This window comes from Elaeis guineensis, chromosome 5 (genome assembly GCF_000442705.2).
Source record: "Elaeis guineensis isolate ETL-2024a chromosome 5, EG11, whole genome shotgun sequence".
In the NCBI taxonomy this organism is placed as follows: Eukaryota; Viridiplantae; Streptophyta; class Magnoliopsida; order Arecales; family Arecaceae; genus Elaeis; species Elaeis guineensis.
In genome coordinates, this window is record NC_025997.2 from 105,965,920 (window position 1) to 105,992,155 (window position 26,236).

General features: G+C 36.7%; 1 protein-coding gene across 1 annotated transcript in view; it reads left to right on the plus strand.

The window, feature by feature from the left end:
• The window catches only part of LOC105045437 (protein RRC1), a 43,471-nt gene extending 17,646 nt beyond the window's left edge, over positions 1 to 25,825 (plus strand). The window contains exons 5-18 of the mRNA XM_010923714.4: positions 2,214 to 2,268; positions 4,981 to 5,133; positions 8,554 to 8,673; positions 8,764 to 8,929; positions 15,428 to 15,540; positions 15,768 to 15,839; positions 21,252 to 21,473; positions 22,542 to 22,600; positions 22,797 to 22,875; positions 23,041 to 23,178; positions 23,454 to 23,678; positions 23,763 to 24,562; positions 24,666 to 24,844; positions 25,165 to 25,825. Of these exons, the coding sequence (XP_010922016.1) occupies positions 2,214 to 2,268; positions 4,981 to 5,133; positions 8,554 to 8,673; positions 8,764 to 8,929; positions 15,428 to 15,540; positions 15,768 to 15,839; positions 21,252 to 21,473; positions 22,542 to 22,600; positions 22,797 to 22,875; positions 23,041 to 23,178; positions 23,454 to 23,678; positions 23,763 to 24,562; positions 24,666 to 24,844; positions 25,165 to 25,430 (2,647 nt within the window). The 3' untranslated portion in view covers positions 25,431 to 25,825. The remainder of the gene's footprint in view (positions 1 to 2,213; positions 2,269 to 4,980; positions 5,134 to 8,553; positions 8,674 to 8,763; positions 8,930 to 15,427; positions 15,541 to 15,767; positions 15,840 to 21,251; positions 21,474 to 22,541; positions 22,601 to 22,796; positions 22,876 to 23,040; positions 23,179 to 23,453; positions 23,679 to 23,762; positions 24,563 to 24,665; positions 24,845 to 25,164) is intronic.
• Positions 25,826 to 26,236: the final 411 nt, after the last annotated feature.

Below are 26,236 nucleotides of genomic sequence, written 5' to 3' on the forward strand. Positions count from 1 at the left end.
TTCTCTGAGAATAATTTCTGTGCCTTTAAAGTTTATTTGATTTCAACGTTGAGAGTTCTGTAACAAAACTTATGCTAGGAAGCATGAATATGGACATGGGATACGTATACGACATGATATGGATATGCAGCTATGACAAATTCTGAAAAAAGAGGATGTCAAGGAATATATGTGCATTCCATACATAAATACATGCATGAATGTGCATACATGTGTATTTATGTATCTAACAAAGAATCTGTAAATCAGAATAAGCTATCAAAATAATGTGGTCTATACGTATGTGACGGCATTGACTTCTACAAGCTCGTCATTTTGGTCATCTTAGACTCCAAGTTTGATCATTCGATTTTAAAAGGTTAACATGAAAGAAAAGAAAGAGAAGCCATTCTCCTCATTTTCAGAGGTATTGATTTTGAAAAATAGGATTCTTAGCCTAAGTATTGGACAAGTACCCAAGAAACTATCTGACAATTATAGGTATGCAATGTGTATCCCATATGGCAGTGGCATGTGACTTGAAGTATCTATGCTTCTTAAAACTTAGACTCTGATTTATTTTAATTGAGAAAAGATGAATCATCCAGTTATATTTATATAGGGCTTTGGTAGTTAAGATGCAGCTTTATACTTTTTTCTTTATAAGCTTACTTATTGGAGCAGATGTTACATATGCTTTCCATATGCAGTTACTTTTATGTATACCAATAGGTTAAAATATGATTATAACTATTTTTAAGACATGTATACTTACTCATTTTTTGCTAAAGTCAAAGATAGTTGGACTTTAATCTTTTTCCCTCTTGTATGTGTTATGATTGGCTGTTGTTGTGTATACGGGTCAAGATGCTTAAATGTAATACTCGCAAATCAAGTGTAAACTAGTATAAATACTAATAACAATTATAAAGGCACATATGGTTATTGAGATAATGAAGTGGTTTAAATACCGAGTAACTTGTTCAAAATACTAAGAAGTAACTTGGTTGGATTGACACAGTTTGGAAAATGAAAGAGAGAGGGAGAAAGGAGAGATAAATAATTCTAGTCTGATCAAGGAAGACATTAATCCATCATTGCTACAAGCCTCCTACCCTAATCAAAGAATTAATCTATCTAAATATTCTTGATATAAAGACATTCAAAACCTAGAAAATTAAACTCTTCTAAGAATTAATCAATCATTCATCTCCAACCAAAAAAATTTCTAAGTCTATAATCTTAAAACCACATCAAACCCAATGATGTTAGCAATTCAAGAATAATCAATTGTCAATGATCCAGATGACTCATTGGCTATCGAGCATAAAGAATGTTGTTTTTGCTGCGTAGGGGAGCATCTTGGGATGTGGTTAGGTTCATGTCTTCTTGTTCATGGAGAGGTTGTGGTTGAAACTGAAAAAAGCTTAAAATCGTCAGAGTGGAGTTCGACCAAGGCCACATGGCTCAAGGACATGGTTTGGAGGGATGGCCTTTAGGAGTAATCGAAGCTGCTGGGTTTAGAGTCCCCATCACCTCTAGCACCTTCTTTAAGGGGCTTTGCTGCTGGGTAAAGTCAGTCAATTTAGGGTAACTAACATTGAGATTGCTGGAAGAGATTGATGGCCAAGGTGGATGAGCTCTAGAAGGTAACAAAAAAAATGGAGAGGGGTTCAAGGGTGGTGGCTAGGGATTGTTGAGGAGAATGAGATAGAGATGGAGGTGGATGGGGTTAAGATGTGTGGGACAGGTTAGGTATTTAAGAAATAGATGTAGGTCTTAAATGGGTCAACTCGGGTTAAATGGATCACAACTCTAGACCCAAATTTGACCCATTTAATAAGTAGGTTAGTCGGGTCAACTTGTTTATGACCTGAACCTGTTTATGCCAACCTGATTTGTTTATCTTGTTAGTTGTGGGTTAGGGTAGCAAGTTGGGTCATGAATGGCCACCCTTAAGTCATCTCTTGATTTATTTATTTATTGGTATTTACTTCATATATCTTATCAAGTGTTTTTTTTTCTTTTCTTTTTTTTTATTTGACATTTCTGCCTTTATCAAAATTTCATTTTGGTCATGACGTTACCCACCTTCCCTTTTCTTCTCTCTTGCCCCCTCTTCATACACATGTACACAAACATGCACAAACACGCACACACTCGTGCACACACATATATGATTTCCTTGTATACTATTGACATTTTTCTCAATAATGTTAAACTATTTTCTCCAGGTATGTCCCATCTTTCTTGCCACCGGCATCTCAAGGAAGAGATGCTGAGAAAAAGGTAAGCATGGAGTGTTAATCATCCTTGTTTCTGTTTGCAGCATTGATCCAAGAAAGACTTTTTTTTTTGGGTTCATTTGATACTTACATGCTATATTGACCTCCTCTCTTGTTTGACATTATACAACTTTTATACCTTTTCAAGATGCTTCAATGCATATTTTCCTCTCATTTGATTTCACTTCATCAAAATCATCTTGATTGTCATGATTTTTGTTGAAGAGCATTAAATGGTTTTAATGGTCTGGAAAAATACCTTTTGGAAATATTTCTTATGTATTTGGTTGCACAATACGGTCAACTATAGTTGATTTGGTATAAATTCAAGGATTAGAAAATTATATCAGCATCTTTAGTCTGGTTTTAAGATTTATAGTTACATTTTGCATGGTAAAGGGAAAGGATAGGCCAAATAAGATCCTGTTATGATCTGATTTTAATGATCATGCCCTTTACCTTCTGTTGCTTAATTAGATTTTATTTGAATAGCACTATGAAGGGATTCTAGTAAGGATCATCTGGATTGACATGGCTGTGAAGAGTGTGATGGGGCATGAGTACATTGCTTGTTGCATGCCTTGAGGATTCAAGTATATCCGAAAATTATTGGAGGGGCTTATGTGCAGGTTTGATTTGGGGATGTCAACTGGGCGGATGCAGTGCAATTAGAGGAAAAACTGAAACCGAACCCGAAATCCACCAATGCTCCCTGAAACCGAAACTGAATGATTTTTGAACTAAAAAACCATAACCACCACCTAAAAAACTGCAAAATTGAAACAAAAACTGAAGAATAAAAAAACTGTTTAACTTTTTTTATTCATTTCAAAATTTTCATATATAAATACCCAAACTAAAGATATCATCTGTAATTTTCATATAATTCATACCAATTCAACTAATAAATATGTCCAAAAATAATAACATAACCATGCAACAAAGTCAATAATTCTAAAATAATAACATTTAACAAACACAAAATCCAAGTTAAAAATAAGTCCAACTACATCAAAGAAAACAAATCTAATAAACACAATAATTGCAAAGAACTGAAGGGAGGAAAAATGCCACCTCTCTAGTCTCTAGGGGTTGCCTATTTAGTCATTTATGCATCCATGGTCTATGGACGGTTTAGATTGAATGGGATAGAAGGTTAGGATTTATACTAAATATAAAGGGTACTAAGAGATAGAGGGTATGTTTGGTTTCAGTTTGGTGTTGGGTTCGGTTTTGGGTTGGGGAATTCACCAAAATCAAATGGTTTTTTATTTTTAAAACCATCACCGAATCCATCCCCATTTAATTTTGTTTAAAACTGCACCATTTGGTTGGGGGACGGGTAAAATATTTGGGTATCCATCCCCATTGACATCTCTAGTTTGGCTGGCTTGCTACTTGTCTAAATTGGCAGAAACTGCCGCACTGTTTGAAATTTCAAAAATGTTTCCAACCTTTTGTTGGATCCCTTTTCTGCTGGAAAATACAGAAAACTATGTAATATTTAGTGTCTGCTAGTAGATAAAGTATGTTAATCGGTCCCTTGCTTAATGTTATATGTTTTTCTGTTTATTTTTGATATCCTTTTTGCTTTATTTTCTTTCCAAAAATTCTGTAATGGAGAAATAAATTGGCATGTTCTTTCTGAGATTTTCAAGTTCTTCAAAATCTTTTTTGACTTTGGATATATCTTTCCTGTCAAATTTGCAAAGAAAAAAAAAAATCTTACTCAAGTTATTGTTTTTTTTTTTTTTTAAGACTTTTCTCCTGTAAATATAGTTTTCAAGAAATCACATGTGGCCAAAATATTCTCTCTTACTTTTAAGGAGACTTTCACTTCTTAAACATGTAATTGTGGAAGTCTAAGGATTTCACTCTTAATACCTTAGACAGCCTTTTTTATTTGTTGTCTGGTTTAAAGATTCAGCCTAAATTACTAGTGTCAAAGGCAAAAGGTATCCTTTGTTCCATATGGTCCATATTGCATATGAGCTATAAAATTTTTCATTTGTCTAATAATATGACAAAAAGATTATACATGTCGGAGTATATAACAAATGGAGCAACAAAGTGCTTGATATGCTGGATACATTGTGATAACAATTGATAAGCTTGTTAGCTCTTCTCTCAACATGTATTTCATCCTATTTCACACCATATATAGTATTAATATATTTACCTTATCTTTCCAGAATATGCTTAGTTCTTGCATTTCTTAAGTGGTTCATATCCAACCATAGACATTTGCAGTCAGAACCACACAATTATGTATTTAGAGACCAAAAATCATGTTTTGAAGTCCCCTAGCCTATGCATCAAGTGGCCAAAAACAAACAATTTAAATAACATGATATAATGCCTGTTTTGAGCACTTGATATATAGGCCAGGTTTCTCCAAATCATATGATTTTGATCTATATACAATTTACATGTAGTAGATCATATGCAATAGTTTGGATCATCTGTATCGAACTACTGCCTTCTGATTTCACCTGACCAGATCCAACTTGAAATCCTGTTGACCAGATCCTACTTGAAATCTGGTTGATGAGATCACAGTCCACCTCTATATGCATGCATCTGTATCATGTGTATGTATGTATGCATGTATAACTGTAGTGTGCTTCTAATTTTCTTTGTTTTGTTTGGAAGTTTACAAGATGTTTTTGGGGATCTTGCACATTATTATCTCTGAAAGAATTCATTTCACTTGCAGAACGAGGAGGAGAAGCCAAGGGAGAAGGAGAAAGGAAAAACACGAGCCATTGATAAGTTCTTGGAGGAGTTGAAGTTTGAACAAGAATTAAGGGAGAAGCGTAATCAAGATCGTGAACACTGGCGAGAAGGTCGCCACAATGATAATTCTGTTGTAAGTAGTCGCTTCATACCATTGTTTGAAATGCAGAAGCAGGTCAATAAGAATTTTATGGTATGATAAGAAGTAGAAATTAATGGGTTAACCAGCAGATAGAAATGTTAAGGGTTCTGTAAAAAGACAAAATACAGGCTGAAAAAGAATTCTGAAATGAGAAAATAATCTGAAAAACATCTCTTGAGTAAAACTCATTTGAAACTTATTTTCTGTCAAAACAACCAACACTCAGCCACCAAGGTAACCAACTCCTACTTTTTGAACTCTCTTACGAATAAGAAAGTAGTAACACAAGCACAGGAATTTCACATGTTTTGTACAATCTTGTTGCTTTTCCATATGTATGTTACATGTTTTCTGGTGCAAAGGATGGTCAGAGTTGGCCATCTCACCTTTCATTTGTACGTTACCATGCATACTTCTTGGGCCTATATCATTCCATACTAGCTTTAAAATGTAACATTTGTTAATTGGCACAATTACAGTAAGACATGTGGTGACAAAGTTACCTAGTGGTGGGCATTGCATGAGCTGTTGTAAAATTTGGGTAAGGTTGACATCCACCAATAAGCGAAACCAGCAATGACTTGGACTTGCCCAACCTACTTATTGGTTGGACAAGGACTAACTTGAATCTGATAGATGGTTGGTGACAATGAACAAATCCTACCCTCCAACCCAAATCAAGGAAGAGATGGGGAGAGGACGGGAGAGAGAACAAAAAAAGAGTAGGCAAGGGTGATTGTTGCAGTGTTGTGGCTTGCTAATGGCTGCTGGTGTAGCATTGAGGCTTGACATGACAGTTGGTACTTAGCAATGACAGGTCGGGGCAAAAAGGTTGGAATATTGATGGTGAAGCAGAATTGTTGCTGAGGTAGGCTTGATGAAGGGAGAGGAGAGGAATGGAAGAAAAGGAAAGGGGAAAGATGACCAGCAATGTGGTGGAAGCACACCGAATGATTGTTGCAGGGTTGCTGTAGTGCTTAATGGGGTTTTGGTTGGGGGGGGGGGGTGGGGGCCGGGTATTAGTGGCTGGCTTGAGCCAAGGTGGAAGGTTATTGGCTGGAATGTATCAGCATGAAGATGAGGGAGAGGATATGAAAGGGGTAAAATAGGAACGATGAGCTGGCAGTGAAGAGGAGAGATGCGGAGGGGAGGCCAAATACTGGGTAGGGTTATGGACTTATGGTTGATGGTTGGCTTTGATTCCATTTTTCTTAGACCTTCATTTCTTTATGCTTTTTATATGTGCATTCCCATTTGTGGTTGGTGCATATCTCATCTTATTATCCCTTATAAGCAATAGTAGAACCAAGAGTGCATATTTTACCCTTCCCCACTAGGAGTGACCCGAGAGCTAGCCACGCCGCTTCCTTATCAGCCACGGGAGCATTTAAAGTAGAATGACGATAAGAGTTGTATCTCATAAATTTGAACCCAATCCAAACTTGCAAGCAGGTCAAGCTGGTCCAAACCCTATCTGATCTGTGGCCCTAAAACTGTTGGTTAGATGGGCTCGTTCTGTGCATAGTCACATTGGATAAACGAGCTTGTATTATTTTATTGGATCAATTCAAGGGTCTAATAGATAGTGTTTAAAGGCCTGGGCCATTTCAACATAAACTGAAATGCTTGAATTGCTCTTCCAAGTTGACCATGCTAAGCCATCTTCAGTCTAGCTGACTCTAGCGGATGCCTTTCAGGGATACGAATGAATAGGTAAGGTCCCACCTGTAGTTATGATCCCCATGAATGGTGGAAGTTTACAGTAATAGTACATGAACTGCCCTGTTGGAAGTGGTTGGATATAAGGAAGGTGACCAGGAAAAGGAGTGACTGGCAGCAGCAAGCGCAATTCCTATCAGTTTAACCTTGAAGCTGAGTGGCTAAGCATCTTAAATATTGGACATGGCGGCCTCCAAAAGTGTCAGCATGTGACATGACATACGTGCATACACATACAGAGAGAAACTTGTACTATATACTACATGTTAAACCTTCAGTAAAATATCTAGCAATTCAAAATAAATGATGGACCCTCCAAATTGGATATCCATGCTACTAAAAATGCCCAGAAACCATGTGTATTGCTGGACTCTAACCTATATACTATTTGAGTCAAAAGTGGACAGCTTCCATAACATGATATGATGTTGTGCTGTGATCCAATATGGAATTATATTGATTTGTGATATATACATACTTTGAGATGTCTAGATCATGTCGACAAAGTGGATTCTTAATTTAAATGTCCTATCATGTGTTTTGTTGTGCTAGCACAACAGGCACTGCTCATTTTTTTCATCTTGAGGTGCTTTAGAGATGTAGATTAAGATCAATAGTGTGAATCTTTGATGTAGATGGTCCACCGTTGATGTTGAAATTGTTAAAGATTTATGAAAGATTTGATGTCTAATGTGTACTCCAACTTATAAATGTTGTCTAATAACTAAAATAATAGAAAGCCATGAGCTTGCAATTTTTCAAGTTGTTTGAGTTATTTGTTGGGCTCATTTAAGTTTACTCAGGATGTATTTTGATACTCAAATTGATGCCTAACTGTGATATTTTATAATATAAACATGCTGGCATTTTGGTTAAAGTGCACTTCAAAGTAAGTCCCTTGCTTGTCATTTCCCAAAAAAAGTGCCAAGAGACTTTCTGCTGGTTTCAGCATGACACTCAAAATAGTGTCTAGACATGTTGTATCCTATCCTGTTGCATCCAGGTATGTTGAAAAGTTGCAGCACTTCCAGAAACTTAAAGAGGGGGTGTGCCCTTGTAACACAGATAATTATCACAATCTGATAGTGCTAAAGCGGTACTCCCCTTGATGAGGAAGAAAACAAGGAAAACAAGCTATTGAAATGAAGTTGCTTCCCCAAATCATGTTCGAGCATCGAGATATATACTGGGATGCCCTTTTCTGAAGCTCATTCCCATCTCTCTTCATCCCTGTTCCCTTTATTAAAAATGGGTAAAAAACTATTATTTTATTTGACTATAGCTATATTAAAGCAAACAGACAGAGGTGTTGTTTATTATCAAAATTAATGGAGCTTAATTTTGAACTAGGCAATCCAATCTTATGATGAGATTCACAGTATGTTGACAGTCAAATGTCATCAAGACTTCAATAGGAACCACTTCAAATCTGTAATTCCTTATATAAAGAAAAGCTGATACTTTTAAGTCTCCACTTGCACTAAACAGATCTGACACATTACAGAGGCAACCTTATTATTTAAAATATTAGGAGCTGATAATTTTCTTTTAAACTTTTTTATTTTTCTAAAATTAATGTTGCGGTTATATGTACAGACCTATTAGCAATTTTTTCAAAAAAAATTTTGGTAAGCTTGTTTTTAGACTTTACAAAGTTCTGATCTGTTTTTATTGGAAAATTTCCTTCTGCAGCCACCTAGCCGTTTTGATGAGCTACCAGATGATTTTGATCCAAGTGGAAAGTTTCCAGGGTCGTTTGATGATGGGGATCCTCAAACTACAAACTTGTATGTTGGGAACCTCTCGCCAAAGGTCTGATAATGGTCTCATTACTTTTTTATTTTACAAGTATTTTTTTTTATTGGTTCAAGAATCAACTTACACCATTCTGAATAATGTTAGGTGGATGAAAATTTTCTTTTGAGAACATTTGGGAGGTTTGGGCCCATTGCTAGTGTGAAGATAATGTGGCCTCGAACTGAAGAGGAACGGAGGAGGCAAAGAAATTGTGGTTTTGTTGCTTTCATGAACAGAGCTGATGGACAAGCTGCCAAGGATGAAATGCAAGGTTTGCTGATCTTTCTGTCTATTGACATTAATGCTATTCCAAGAGGTATGCGCTGCTAATGATTGGCATTTGATTGGGCTATGACTTAAATTATAAGAGAGAGTTTCTTTCTAACTTCTCATTTCAAAGGGCTTTCATTGATACAGGGATTGAATCTGATGTGGGATCCAGAAAGCCAATTACTTTACAAATAATATTTTCTAACCAGTAATATGAGGTTTTAATGTGAAGTGATTTACAAAAGGAATGAAGAAAAACCCATATGATGAGGAGAAGTAAACTGATTTTTTGTAAGATAACCATACAGTTAGTACTAACCCAGTCCTCACGCTTGTAAAAATTGTTAGCACTAACCCAATCCTCATGCTTGTAAAAGTTGTGGTTAAATGTTGCCATCATGCTATGTGATGATCTGGGGGATGATATTGATTGTTTTTGAATTTGTTGTGCCCCTAAGAATTACCATTGCGTCTATACTTGAAGTCCTGTCAACAAGGTTTGAAATATTGGTACCAAGGTTCAAACCAGTTTTTGGTGAGAATGGTATGGTACCAATCTGTCCGATACCAACACATGGTATGGGCATATCAGTCTCTTCCCAGGACATGCAAAAACTGATTTTTATTTTTTATTTTTTTTACTTTTTTTGATTATATGCATTTGATTTTGCTTTTTTACTTTGTATTTAAATAATGTTTTCAATGGCTATCTTGCTAGAGTGTCGATATCAATATCAACACTCCCCGATCAGACTCTCCACTCTCCTCTCGCTTCCCCTCTGTCTTCTTCTCTTTCTCTTTTCTTCTCTCTCCATCGTCCTCACAGCCGTGGTAAAAGGAAAGGGTTTAGCCTCTCATGAGATGCCTAAAGGGACCCTTGGATACCACGCTAGCCCCCTTGCCCCTAGACCATTTATTTTTCAAAAGAAAAAAAGGTATTACAGAGATATCATGATGCCTTGGTAATTGGTCGGTGTCAAACCATTTTGGCTAGGATGCATTGCCCACGTATCATACAAGCCAAGGGTCTGTACTGGTAGGTACTAGTGCTGACCCAACCTGATCGTGAGGCTCTGATTTGTTTCGATGATGATGCCCTTTTCAGATGGAACAATATGGTACCGCTTGTTCTCTCCTGTTCTCATGGCATTTAAAACTGTTTCCCAAAACATTGCTTGATTATCTTTGATAGATTCAGACATAAAATGATCTGTATTATGGTTGGACATGATGCATTACTTAATTTATGCACAAAGGAGTATGACTTGTTATATGATTCATAGTGTCCATTTAAAGAGTGAGGAGCTAACTATAGAGTGATGTTTTTTTGTTTTAAAAAAAGATTAGGGTGATCAGTTAAATAAATGATTGCATGATTGATAGTCAATTTTTTAAAGTTGATCCAAATAATTTTCTTGAAAAAGGAATCTTATATCAAATTCCCAAGAAAAAGAATGGCATAGTGGAGCCGAATTGTGTTTTCATGGGCTGTTTAAAGCAAGGTTCGCCTTCTTGGTACTGATACCATCTTGGTACAATGTCGGTACACTCGCTACAAGCATTTGATTTGCTTGGTCCAAGGGGTCGGTTTGGCATAGTAAGACTCGATACACTCCCTATATTGCGTACTGATTTGGTACCTGTATGGTACGGTATGCCTGGCATGCATCGGTATCTACCAGTATGTCAGACATTAAATAGATGATGTAGTAGTTTACAAAAGATTAACAATGAAAACATGGTGCTTGACAACATGTTCAAATGCACTACTGTGATGGTTAAGCAAAAGCTACTTTTGGAATTGAATTTTATCTACATTATGAACACAGTTATATAAGACATACTGTAATTTCTGATTGTTGTAACAAAATATGTAACTATAAAGTGAGATCTTACCCAAATTTTTAATATCATGGTCTGATTTTTGTCCAGCTTTCTGCCTTTGGAATCATGAGCTTATTTTCAGTAATGCTTTTTCAGATAGTATACTTTCATGTCCTGAAATATCAAGATGCATATTTTTAAAACCGGATTGGATAGTGAACTGGCAAGCTGTCCGGTTCTTAGGTCGACTGGTCAAGCAGGTCCGATCTGTTGGTCTGGCAGGTGATGCAAAATTTGGAGGAGAGGAGCTCTGGTATGGTGTCACTGGTTGGGGGGGGGGGGGTGTTTCGGGGACAGAGGTGCGGTTGTAGATGTTCCAAGGCCTTCATCCCCTATGCGCAGATGCCATTATTGAAGTTGATGCACTACTACTAGGTCTTCTTGAAGTTGCCATAGAGCAGCGTTGAGAGGGCTTCCAGCCATGCAGCATTAGATGTAGGCCACCTTCTCACTGATACAGAGTCAGACATCATTTTCCTGGTTGCTGATTGAGGGTTTGACAACTACAACAGTGGAGGGGTCAGGAGAAGGGTAGGGGAAGGAGGGGGAGAAGGGGTTGGAGGAGAGGCTGGTGTGGGGACACTCAAGGGTGGGCTAGTGCCCGAGTAGGAGGCAAGGGGGGAGGGGAGGGGTTGAGTTCATCCTTGTGGTGCTCGAAGTAGAGCCAGGTGGAGAGAACATGGCGATGGTGGTCATTGAGGGCATGGAGGCGGGTGGAGCGGAGGGAGCAGCGGAGGAGCTTGGGGTTTGACTCATGAGAATTGGATTGGATCGGCCGATCTAATCGGTTCATCAGTTCTCATGGGTTTGATTGAGTTTTGACCTATTTTAAGATATCCTTTGAACCGGTCGAACAGGTGACAGGTTCCTGGTTAAACTGGTCGAAGTGGCTGGTCTAGTTCGGTTCTAAAAACATTGAATGAAAATATCATGTGTAATTATGACCATTTATTTACAATATGTATGGTCTGCATCATGCTATTGGGTACCATGAAAGGCATCTTTATATGTCAGCTACGTTTTTTAAAATAATAATCTCTAAATCCGAAAATTTAGTTTGTGGATATAAACAAAAAAAAGGTGGTGTGATTCATTGACTATAGCCACTCTTTAGAAAATGGTCTTTAGAAGAGAGCTCCTGTTGAATGTTTGGGTTTTTATTGGAATAGTTTATGGGTTCTATGAGGTATAAAGCTAAACTCTTACTCGCTTTGTTAATCTTTAATTTCACTCTCTTTTTGATCCCCCCCTTTTTTTTTTGAGGGTGAACCTTGGCACAATGGTAAAGTTTCTCCATTGTGAGGTCATGTGTTCGAAACATGGAAATAGCCTCTTTATGTACAAGGGCAGGCTACGTATGTCTTACCTTTCATAGACTATAGGGGCTATGTGCGTTGGGCTGCTTATTTGTTTTTTTATCTTGATGTTTCAATAGTAGAATTCTATTTATTTTTTTAATCAGTCTAGTATTCCCTTGGACATGATTATAAAAGGAGCTTAGTAACAATACTAAATAATTTCCCCTGTAACTTTATTTACACTTCTAGTAGTTTGCTTGCTTATTTACCCTTACTAGCTTTATTTACACTTCCTTTACCCATGTGAGACATCTCATTTGCACTACTTGAATTTCTAGATGGTGGTTGTACAATTGTGTATTGCTTTTTTGATTTTTCCCCTGATGCCTTGTTTTTGGATTCCTGTAAAGTTTGGTATATTTTTTCTACTAGATTACCAATATTACTAATTATCATATGTTGCATATGTATATTTTGGATTTCTAGATTTTTTTCCTAGTTGAGTTGATCTTCTAAGGTTGTAGTGTTTGTATTGGACTGCATACTGGTGGGAGACTATATGTTATGGTACTGGTACTATACAATATTGACCTATACCAATGCACAAAAAAATATACATTTTTTTTTCTATTTTCAAGTTTTTAAAGCTTCTCTATTTAGTTTTGAGTGAAAAATAAGGTTTTTTGAGTTTGTTTTGATATTTAAATGTAATATGCTTTAATTTTTTATGTTTCATATATAAAGAATAGAGTGACTAGATGTAATATGCTTTAATTTTTTATGTTACATATATGAAGAATAGAGTGACTAGATAGTACATTGTTAAATTAAGTTTAATATTGAAAATGTAAAATAGTTGTATCTAAAGTTGGAAATACAACATGCATATATTCTATTCCATGTTGAGTGTCAATGTCGCTTACACACGTTAGGGTCATATTTGTAGTATAGTGCTGGGACTTGGGTGTTGTGCCTATTCAAGATCCTAGTAGGTTGTCTATATTGGATGGGCATGTTGATACTGCTGGTTTGTTGGGTATGATGGTGGAATTCTGAAAAGGACTGTGCAAGTTCTAATCCATGGTCCGATGAAGGTTGGGGAGGATGGCACTTATCCATACGGGCCATAACTTGGCACAAGAGGCTATAATCAGGCCAAGGATTTAAGTCTTGGTGGGATGTTTTATGGGACATCGGAATGGGGTAGCATCCTATTTATTGGGACAGGATTGTCCTATCATCATTCGAGCATTCCAATTGGCTCATCTTGGGATATTCCCTGTTCCAGATGTCAGGACGAGGTGGGATAGTAGTACGTCCCGTTTCATGGAAAAATCGGACAGCTCTATCTCATGGGATTTAAAACCTTGGATCCAACATATGATAGTGGGAGGATCTTGATATATTTAGGATTTCGAATCAGTGCATCACCTCATCAAGCAGATCGGTACCTATGCACCACCTCTGGGTCCTCTTGTATGCTATGGTGTCCTTCCTAGACCTATGCTAATGGTCTCTATCTTGCGTCCCATACTCAAATTGGGACTTACCAATGAAGGTAATAAGCAAAGGGAACTTCCTCCTTGTCCATTTGTCGATGTTGACCATCGAATGCATCATTGCTCAAGAATTCATTGTCATCATTGCTTGTATCACGAGATGATGTGGGCAATCCCTTGTTGGGGGGCTCGATAGTCTTCAGAGTAACTATGTATTAACTCTTCTTCCACTCTCTCTAATTGGATCTGCCACTTTCTTCTTTGCCTTAAGTTGATGTCTGGGGCATCGGCTTCTTATAGTTGTCGATCGACCTCCTAGACTCTCTTGTTAGCTTGAATAGGTAGACTACCTTGATTGGTTCTGCTCCCTTTACTAGCTTTGCTTCCTTGGTTGGTTGTAGGAATTACTTCAAATTGTTGTAAAAAAAGACAATAGATTGCATGCTAGACTCCGAGCCTTGTCCCAAATTTTTGAAGCTAACATCTCCTTTTCTTTTTATTATTTTTTTCAAAAATATATTTTTAATAAAATAAAATGAATATCAAAAAATCTAGAGAGTTACACATTGCATAGATTTGACTAAAATGTATGATATGTCTCAACCAAAATGCAAAATTTTAGTATTCTCCATTTTTTCAATTTTTACCAATTCATGGGATTAAAAAAAGAAAATAGAGGAGGGAATCTAGGATAATATCTTGATGAACTGAGGATCCGTCCTTCCCTCTCTTCCTCTCTTATGTTGCTCACTAGTGAAATGGAGGGAGAAAAGGGTGTGGTTTCCTTTTCCGCCAACTATTGAGGCGGAGGTGTTAATCAGGCTCGAACTGAGATGAATCGCTCGGTTCTAAGTTCGGCCCTGTATGGACCAGTTCATACTGAGTCGGCCCCATTTTGTACTGAGACCACAAACGGCCATGGTTTATAGTTTGTATGGTATGATACTGACCGAACTGGGCGGTATCTTATACCATGCTTTGCTTTTATAACATGTTTGCTAGTCAACTATTCAACATGTAAGATTGTTTTAAAAAACAACAGTTCCATATTACAATAATTTCTCTTTTCTTTTACAAATTTATTTTGCCTTTTTTGACCCCTATGAAGGGATCATCTTTAGTCCTTCGCCATCTAAACTGTCTGCACACGCTCTGCACCTCGAGAATGTCTGGAATTGGGTATAGAAAAGTATGGCAAATAGGAAAGGAAACATTTATGCTAATATTTTGGCATCATATCCTGCTAAATGTGCCCTTTGTTGTCAGAGTGCGCAACTGAACTATAACTTTATTGCTTTTATTTCTCTCCAGCGGCATTTTAGTTTGTTTTTCATTTATGTATACCTCTAACTATTGCATGTTAACAAGCTAGTGCTTTGTACTTAAATTTGTTTTGCACCATCGATCTTAGTCTTCTGAATTCCCTTTGATCGTTAATTGCAACCATCATGACATGTCTTAGTGCCAGGTTAAGCTAAAGATACGTGGCTGCAATGATGTCTTCTTTGTTTGGTTCATATTTGTATTACCTTGCATTGTAATTTGGCAGACAACGTATGCTTTTAATGCAGAAACCATGTTTTGGCCATCTAGTACATGTGCCTGGCGACAAGTTCTTTTTCAACATTTCTTAATGTTCTTTCTCAATGTTTATATATCTAATATAAGCAGCTTTTGTTACTAGTTAATGTTAAATGTTGTCCTTCATTTGTTGCACTCCTTTTTGCTGAAATCATCTAGGCAGAAGGTGAAAATCTCCAGTTTGAATATGAGTTTCCATTTTCAAATTTAATTGTGTGCTAATAATTGTTTATTCAGGTGTAGTTGTTTATGAATATGAGTTGAAGATTGGGTGGGGTAAATCTGTGGCTCTTCCGGCACAGGCACTACCTGCTCCCCCGCCTGGTCACATGGCCATCAGAAATAAGGAGGTTGGTTGACTTTCTTCTGTGCTAGTTATATGTATCTTGTTCTTCTTTGAAGAAAGGAGAAAAGAGAATTTCTATTCATGTACTTGTTTTTGTTAGACTGGCATCTACTTTTTATAAGGGAATATTCTTTGAAGTATTTTGTTGTTCTTTTTTGTTTTTTCACTTCACTCAAGTGGCTTAGCTGTTATCTAATGACACTATATATTTTTCCTTATGGTAAATGGCAGGGTGGTACTGTGATTATATCTGGCCCTGATGGTGCACCAGTTAGTTCTGTTACCAATCAAAACTCCGAGCTGGTAGGTTAATTGATTTATTGAGAAATACATTGATAAGGTTTTGCTTTTCATTATTAAAATGTAAGTAATGCAAGACTTGCAGTTACTGTTATTGATTAGTAGCCAATTCTATGAAATGAAACTACTTTTTCTACACAAAAGAGAGAATTCACAGTAATGTGCTCTTTTTTTTTTTTGTTGAATATTCTTTAGGCAATAATTCATAGTTTGTTGAAACTAAGTTACATCGATATTTTAACCTAGTTATCTTTTCAGTGCTGTTCATATTTAAATCTTAGGTTGCCTGCTTAAATATTTGAAGTTGTATGTAGTGAATTGGCCATGTGGACAGGTTCTTCTATTTAGATTAACTTGGAATACTGGTCCATCCCAACATAGACGTTTGCAGAAATCAAGATAATAGGATTTGGCAGCATAAGATGACAAAAGAAGAAAGAAGTAGAATTAAGCCTGTTTGTCCCTAAGTGAACCACGTGAATGTAAAATCTGGTAGAATTTTGAGCTGGACATATTTTGAAAATTGTGGCTGTAATTAAACCTGGAAATTAAAACAACTTAATCGAACCTAAAGTCCTTAACGAGAGTAAGATTTCAATGAACTGATGTGTATTAAATTTGATGTCTAGAAATTAAATGTAGTCTGTTCAATATTTGTTAGTGAATATCCTTACTTGACAAAGTCACTTGAGAGCATAAAATTTTGAAGTTTGAACCATTTAACTTGACAATGTGCCCCTAAGGCTTGTCCTGCTCATATGTAACGAGTTCAGCATAAAAATTTTGACTAAGGGCATGTTTGGAAAGGATAGGATTGGCCCAAATTCTATGGCATCTGGGGATCCTATGGATATAAAACCCATTTCCTTTCCTAAGCATTGTGTGGATGATTTAATTGTGGCATAAAAGAGCAACGAGAAGTGGCTAATCATATAGGAAAAAAAAAAAATCCTCTGATGGTTATTTTTTTTCCTACGATTGTCGTCTCTACCTCCGCACTCCCAACGTCTCCGAGCCCCTCTTTGCCCACACCATCTCCTCCTCCCCCTCTCCAACTACCCCTGCTGGCCCTACTCCTTCCCTATTCTACTTCTTCCTCTCCCTCTCCCCGCTGACTGCCTCCCCCTATCCTCCACCTCCTCGCCGCCTTTGCTGGCCGCCGCGAGGCCCCCCTTGGGGCCCCTGCCCTCAACCTTCTCATTGCCGTCCTTTGCTGCTCACACCACCACAACTCGTACAAAATCCCATATGCTTGAGAAAAAACCCCAATCGGAACCTAAGAAACCCCTCCGATCTCCCTCAGGTTCTCTCCTTTCCCATAGATCTCTGAAAAAGAGAATGAAAATAAAAGAAAAAGAGGCGGAAAAAAGGATCAATCTATGTGAGAAAAGGTCTTACCTTTTATTTTTTTTTTTCTGTGTTTCCTTTGTTTTCATTGATTTTTCCTATGCTCTCCCCTAGTTTTTCTGCTGTTTTTTACATCCTCAGGAGTCTCAATCAGGTGGGCGGCTTGGAGTGGCCAAATTGGGAAGTTTAGACGATGGCCAAGGTTTTGTGTTGGGTATTTATATATAACAGTTTGAACCGTATAAATATATTATTAATCAATTTAAAAATGGATGTGAACTGTGGCTTATTGGTTAAGGTAGTGCTTAAGTCATCTACAGATTTGGAGGTTAAATCCCCATATCCTCCTATCTTTTTATAAAAATTTATAAAAATATATATAATTGAATTCTAGTAGCGGATATCGAGGGGCAAATTCCAAATCCCTCCCAAACCTGAACAATTTTGAATTTTAAATTCCAAAGATATATAAATATATGCTAGCTTTTTGTTGATATAAATTATTTGTAATTATAATGATTAATATGGTTTTTTGACAATGATAAGTTTATTATTTTGGTTGGTACGCAAGGGGCAAATTCCAAATCCATCCTCAACCTGAATAGATTTTAATTTTAAATTCCAAAGATACACAAAGATATATTAGCTTTTTCTTGATATAAATTATTTTATAATTATAATGATTAATATAATATTTTGATAATGATAAGTCTATTATTTTGGTAAAAGAAGGGATAGAGAGAGGAGGTGAAGAGGAAGAAGGGGGGGGGATCCTAATTTATTATCCAAACATTGGATAGAATTAGCTAGACATTCAAACAGGCTCTAAAGTGGAAATTAAACCTGCTGTAATTATTACTAAAGGTCTCATTTCGGGCTTTCATCAGTTTATTTCTGTGACATTATCTGACGACTGTTTAACAATTGTATCTACTGGATTGTCAAACTTGATCAGAGGATCCGCAAGATCATGGAGAAAGTTTTTTGAACCTATTGCTAATGTCTGTTTTGCTAAAAATTGTGGGAACTTTTGGTAGATATGGTCACCTTGTTGTTGTTTGGAGATACTTGCTTTGGTTTTTGTGTATTCAAAGTGAACGGTTAACTTCTCAATTCATTGCTCCATATTATGTGAGAATTATAGTTGTACAACTGTCCACTTAATTGAAAACTAAGGTTTAGTGCCAGCTTGATGGTTATGATCATCAAAAAGTGGAACGGATAAGCATGGTTGCATGGGACTGCTCAGCTGGTTGTCTGCTTGCATGCTATTGCTTCGATCCTATATCATGGTGCACGAGTCTTGACGAAAGGATGGTACTGGCTCTTTGAGGACATTTTGTCAATAACATATTTTTTTTTTTTTTTTTTTTTTTGCATTCTATGCCTTTTATTGCTTTTATTCTTGTGGGATGGAAATGTGCCTTGGTAGCAGCATTTGTTTTTCATGTGCTTCTTGGAGGCCACAAAGATATAATACATTGATGTTTATGTATTTGAAATCATTGTATATGTATTTAGAAGATAAAAGGTAATGGTGGTTAGCTTGGTTGATTAAGAGCACCTATTAAAATTACTCTTAACAAAATATTGGTGGCTTTCTTCTCCACTGTACTAGGATAAAAGTGATGTGCATAATTGCACTGAATATAATCAAGGCAAAGCTTATTAGCTGCCGAATTAGGTAGTGAAACATAAAGTAACAATGTCCCTGAACCAATTCGCTTTGATTTCCAGGGAGGTAATTCTTGATTTTTGCCCCTTCGAAGCTGTTGAAAAGACCAGTAGAGAAGACAGTGCATTGCACGTCATCTTATTGACTTGAAGAAAACTTTTGATTGAGTATCATAGGAGGTGATTCTAAGATGTATAAGTCAGCTTTCCTTGAGATGATTAATTTCACGTGGTTGCCCTATACCTGAGGTTGGTCTGGCATGCCCCATAGTGCACTAGTTGTTGATAGCTGAATATTTATTGAAATATGATCTAGTTGACTGGTAATTGAGATTGTTAAGAAAAGTTTGGCTAGATTAGTGTCTAAAAATAAGCAAAAGTAAGCAAGTGCTTAGTGCTTAGGATGTAATTTTTAGTTGGATAAGAATTAACAAAAGAGCAACTTCAAAATGATGTGGTACTAAAATAGGTCATCTTTGATACTGTTATAGTGACAAGTAGAGAGATTAGTGAAGATATATATCCCTTACAGGTCTTTTGTTAGATGTTATAATGCCTGTTTCTTTGAAAGCTACATTTGTAGTTAACTTTGTAACAGGAAAATGAAGGGTATCATTTTATGCGGTCAATACATGCCTTTTGAGACTTTCGTAAGCATTACTTAAGCCAGTTGTGAGGCTGATAATGCTAATAGTATATAAATAATCATGGATCAAATCTGCAGATGTTCTAATGCCTGTTTCTTTTAAAGTTTGATTTTTTGTTAACTTTCTAACAGGAAAATGAAGGGTATCATTTTATGTGATTGATACATGCCTTTTGAGACTTTCCTAATCAGTGCTTACGGTAGTTGTGGGGCTGATAATGCTTATGGTATATGCAAAAGTCATGGACTTGACAAAAACTGTAGTCCTTGATATGAAGAAAGTTCCTTTGATAGCATAAAATAGTTGAGTTAATACTTGGAAGCCTATAATCTTCAGTAGTTAGTGCCACTGAAAACTAAAGTTCAGTGACGTACTTTCTCCGATTGGTGGTCACCTGTAACTGTAATTGGTTATCATGCTGTTACATTGTAGAAAGAAAACAATGCATGCATTTCATTAACACTTTTAGTTTGTTTTTATTCTTTTATTGATAAAACTGAAATAGCCATCATTCTGTAGAACTGTGTTTATATATATTACTTTGGGCTAGGGCTGAAATTGGATCGGATGCCAGAATATCCATATTCATATTTATTTTGTCTGACGAATATAAATACGGATACGGATATTCTTCGGATGCAAAAATTCATATCCATATTTGTTTTAAATGGATATAGATACAATTTGGATACTAAAAATATGGATATAATTACGGATATAAGTTAGATAATTAAATTTTATGACTACAGAATAAAAAATATTACTAAATAGATGATAAATCAAGTTAATAGCATGTTTATATAGTTGTATATTTTTCTTAAAAATTAATAAGTATTATATAAAATTATATAGGGTTTTTGGTAGATTTGGATATGGACCGGGCAGCTGTCTACCCATATCCATATCTATATCCATTTTTTTTTGGCGGATATGGATACAGATTCGGATATTAGTTGGATCCTCAAATTTCTGTCTATATCCAGATTGATTTGGATACGAAAACAGATCTGGACAGATATTATCCATGCCACTATCACCCCTACATTGGGTGCTTTCATCTTGCCTGTCTGTCTATGATTAATACTTTATAGGTCATATCTACTCATGGTCATTAAGAATATTGTTGATCATTGGTACATTATATCTATATATATTCTAAAATATAAAAAGTCCTTGAGAGTTGAGCAAGTTTTATATAATCAGGGAAAGAATATGATTGTTTGCTTCCTTTTTTTCTCTATTATATATATAGTGGGTTTCAGAGGATTGTAAAAAAAATTATTGGATTACAGTGTACATGTGCCTTTAGTATCATATCTATACCCCATAACTAAATGATGTCCAGTCCATTCTGCATCATGTAACAGCTGCTTCATAAGCACATGAAATTACAATACTTTTGCAGATTGTGGTAGTTTTATTCATCTGCCAGCATATACAAATTTCCATTAGTTACCTCCATTTGAATGAAGTCTTGTTTTACTTATATTTAGGAATTATCTCCTACCAATTGCCAGTATGCTATTGTTTTCTGTGTCATAGTGTGGATGATTTTTAAGGTTTTTTTTTTTTGCTATTTTGAGTTGATGGGCTGGAATTCAACTCACCTTGTGAAGGTTTATTAAACTTGTCAGTGTTGGTGGTTTTACATGTTGTTGTAATCTTTCTATCTTGTTCATGTAGTATCTGCTTGTTCTCACATACATTAGACTTATTTTTGTATTTTCATTTTTTACTTGTTTTCTAGGTGCTTACTCCAAATGTCCCGGATATAGTAGTTGTAACTCCAGATGATGATCACCTACAACATGTGATTGACACAATGGCATTGCATGTTCTTGATGGTGGATGTGCTTTTGAGCAAGCTGTAATGGAGAGGGGCCGTGGAAATCCACTTTTTAACTTCTTATTTGATCTTAGATCAACAGAGCATACGTATTATGTCTGGAGGCTTTACTCCTTCGCTCAGGTTTATATTGCCTTTTCTTACCCATACATCTTGTTCTCACTATTTTGCTTGTGGTTAGAATGTTCCTTTGTTACTTTAGCATTACCCAGATAATTTAAGCATCAAAAGATAAATAGGCATAGAGTAGGTAAAACCCTTGCAGAAGAAGAGGTAGCAGTCTTTTACTTGGTAGAGCTTCCTCAAAGTCATGCTTAGTTTGTCTAACAGTGAATTAAAATTTATTTGACTTCTAAAATGTGAAGATTGAATAAAACTCTGTGCCAAAATCTTCTCTAGTTAGTTCACAATTTAGCCATGATTAAATTCACTAGAGCCCAAACAATATTGCGGCAATTTTTCCACTGTGCACCAACCTCCTTCATGTATGTCAGGAGTCAAAAGGAACATCGCAGACTCATGCTTTTGTGGACCTCTACAATGGTATTGTGATGAACCTTTCTTGGATTCCTTATGAAACAACATCAAAATTCAAAGTATCCCTAGATTTTTGTCAATCATTCTTTCACCTATTAATCCATAAGATTTTGTGCCTGAAGAACAAGATATGGGTGCTTTTTTTTCCTCTAGAAGACACTGATGTGGTCCACAAAATTAAAGGGATGTAAATTCAGCTCAATTTCATAGTCGAGCAAAAACTGGTAAAGGGAAACTCTGGTGTCCCACACTAATGATGGAGTTTCAGGAAGAAAGCCCCTTCTAATGTGCTTAGCGCTGTCCTACTGATGTTCTGAGGCTTTGTTCCATCACATTTATACCATGATACAATGCCTGGATGACAAGTTAAAATGGCTCCAATGGGTTGAAAGCCTTGAATACATCTTGAATGAGGTTTATGGATGTGAGCCATGAAAAGCGCAAGAGCTGTGGCAGTATACTGGGTTTGCAAGCTGAAACTAAATGCATCTAAAGGTGCCATCAAACAACTGGAACGCTTTTGTAAAGGGACTTGTCTCCTCCATTTATGCCATTACTTTGTTCTATATTGTGGTTGCTTTGGAATTTTGGTAGTGGAAGGGATATTGCTAATCACCCTTATGAGAAACTCAAATGTATTCTATGATATTGTAGGGTGATACCCTTCAGCGATGGCGAACAGAGCCCTTCATCATGATTACAGGTAGTGGGAGGTAAGCTACATTCTTAGGTTCTGTTTCTTATCGCTGTTATCTACAGGACACAGGCTTAGGATCAAAATTTTGCTGTATTGCAATGTGAAATCTGTAGGACATCATGGCCGCTTTCTAATTCTGAGTTGGTTTTGATATGCTTTTTTTTTTTTTTTGTTTTTTTCTTTTCTAATGCAATCTCCATTCTTAACTCTAGGTGGATTCCGCCTTCTTTGCCACCTAGTCGAAGTCCTGAGCATGAGAAAGAGTCTACTTTTGCAGCTGGTAGAAGCAGGGTGAGCTTTCATATCAGAATGGATTATAGCAATTGTTTTCCTCTGTCCATGAATTGCAGATAATGTAGTACACGATAAGATGTGTCCATGCTCGATTTATTTTTCATTCACATGTGGTAAGAATAATTCTTTCCCTGATTAAATAATTTCTTTTCATGGTTCCAGCGTGTGGAATTGGAGCGAACATTGACAGACGCACAGCGAGATGAATTTGAGGATATGTTGCGGGCCTTGACTTTAGAGAGGAGTCAGATAAAAGAAGCTATGGGGTTTGCCTTGGATAATGCTGATGCAGCTGGTGAGGTAAAGATAACAATATATTATCGTTGATACTAAGTAATTTATTTCTGATTATCTTTTTGACCAGTATTCCTGGAGTTTTCCTAAAAGCTCCAAATTTTATATCATTCTCACTGTAACCTTTGCACAAACTAATAAGATCTTTGTCTTTCATGATCAATAGGCTTAGCTCTACAGTTATGCTATGTTATTTGTCTTTTTCACTGTCCTGCTTTTTGTTTCAGGCTTTGCAACTCTTTGTTGTACTAACCTTTTGATTTTTACTTGTTGTACTACAGATAGTTGAGGTTCTTACTGAGTCTTTGACACTCAAAGAGACACCTATACCAACCAAGGTTGCAAGACTGATGCTGGTATCTGACATTCTGCATAACAGTAGTGCCCCAGTGAAGAATGCTTCTGCCTATCGTACAAAGTTTGAGGCAACCCTGCCCGACATAATGGAGAGCTTCAATGATTTGTATCGCAGCATCACTGGACGGATCACTGCTGAAGCTCTGAAGGTAAGTCAAGATCTTTGTTGAGGTATGAGCTCGTCATTTCTGATGATGCTGTAACATGTTGCATTTTACTTGTGATGCCTGCAGGAAAGGGTTGTTAAAGTTCTTCAAGTATGGGCAGACTGGTTTCTCTTTTCAGATGCATATTTGAATGGGCTGCGAGCAACTTTCCTTCGATCTAGCAATTCAGGTGTCATCCTCTTCCATTCGATATGTGGTGATGCACCAGAGGTTCAAAATAAAACAGGCTATGAAGATGCTCCTTATGATGGGAGTAAGCTTAACCAAGATGGTGAATTGGCAATGGGAAGGGCAGCAGCCATGAAGGAGCTATTAGGTCTTCCAATTGCTGAACTAGAAAGGCGCTGCAGACACAATGGTCTGTCACTGTGTGGTGGAAGAGAGATGATGGTTGCCAGATTGCTTTATCTGGAAGAAGCAGAACGGGAGCGAGGCTATGACCGCGATGATGATCTAAAATATGGACAAAGCCATTTATATAAATATCCAAGAGATGAGGGCGGCTGGAATGCCCGTAATGCTGGGCATAGGGAACCTAACCTCGAAACAGAATCATTGGGCCCAGCTGGATCAAGTCAGTATGGTGGTGAAGTGAGTGGAGTACATGGAAAAGGTTCTGTCTCACCTGAGCATGAGGCAGTTACGAACAAGAAAGGAAGATCTGATCCAGTTTTACCAGCATCTAAATGGAGCCGAGAGGATGATGGTAGTGATGATGAAGACAAGAGAAGTCCTCCAGGTTTGGGATTAAGTTATTCATCTGGGAGTGAAGATGCCAGTAATCTTGGAATGGCTGATGAGTTAGATGCCACTACAGATGCGGGCATTCATACTCACTCTGACAATGTTATGAATGAAGAATATAGGTTGGAATATGCTTCTACAAAATTAAAATTCCTGGCTTGTTTGGTTTGTTTTGCTAGAATGATAATCTCGAGTCTTTAATTGGTTATGTCATTCCCCTTGCAGACAGAAACTAAGGCATCTAGAAGTTGCTGTAATGGAATACCGTGAATCTCTTGAGGAACAGGGCTATCGAAGTAGAGATGAGATTGAAAAGAAGGTTGCACTTCATCGAAGACGACTACAATTAGAATTTGGTTTATCTGATTCTACTGATGATTCAGGGATCAACAAGCATCCATCTGGTGAGCAAGAAAAATGATAATCTGCAGTTACATTCTTATATCCATCAATATATATTGAATATTCTGAAGATGTATTGCAACTTCTAATCATTTGATGGCAAATTACATTGAATAGCAAAAAATAATCAAATATTGATAGAAGTAGAAAATGTAGTAAATGTTTATTTTGGAGTTGTGCTCCTTGTTTTTAATTTGGACTGTTTAATTCTAAATAATTGCTAATATATGTTAGTTTTTGCATCAGATTCTTTTTAATGGCATTGCAGCAGCCATGTGCATTAGATTTCTTCTAATGTTTGCTCAAACTACTGAAATTGCAGAAAGGACATCTATGGAGAGGAAGGAGAGACCTGATGCTGGTGATAGTGCAAGGAAGCGCCGTCGCAGTCATAGTCGAAGCCGCAGTCCACAGAGGATGTGGTCAGACAGGGATCGAGATAGGCACCGTGACAGAGAGAGGTCACATGAGAAAGAGAGTGGGAGAGAGAGGTCACGCGAGAAGAGTGGGAGTAGAGAGAAGGATGATCATCATGATAAGGATAGGAGCAGAGAAAGGGACAAGGATAGGAGGAGAAAGGGAAAATAAACACTGCAGGGAGTAGGATTTGGGTTTTAAGGTCACAGAGTTGCTTCGAGCGGGGTGTTCAGATGTTTGCCTCAAATTCCAGTTGAGAGTGCCTGAAACTGCAAGCTTTCTGAAATCTGAGTTTATTGATTTGGGCTCTAGGAAGTTGAAGGCCGCAACTCTATCAACATGAAAAGCGAAGCACCTAAAGTGAGTTAGATATTGTAAGATCTTATTTTGGATATGGGCTCTCTTTCAAACAAAATGAGCTTTCTCGGGTGAGAGGGGAGTAGGGTCTTGAGGTCCTGTGAGATTGTAAGAAATTTCTGCTGCTTAAAGTAGTGGTGCAAATGAAAAGAAATCCTTATTATTTTAAAGCAAAACCATTGTGGAGGAACTGATGTCCTTTTCATGAAGGTAAATCATTTTTTGCTTATCGAACGTGGCCGGAAAACAGCCTCGTTACGAGTTGTCATGACTTTTTAAGTCTTCGATCATCACCCTTTCAGTCTTTCAGCTTTAGTAAAGATTGGCTCTCCTCAAAATTCCCTCAATCCCTCGATTCTTACATTGGTGCTTTTATATATATATATATATATATATATACCTATCAAAAGTGGAGGCATACATACGTGTATACACATGTACGGAGTCATCTATTTTTATATATACATATGTGCAAAAAAAAAATAAAATAAAATAAAATAAATAAATAAATAAATAAATAAATAAATATATATATATATATATATATATATATATATATATATATATATATATATATATATATATATATATTTATGTGTATATATCTATATTTATATGTA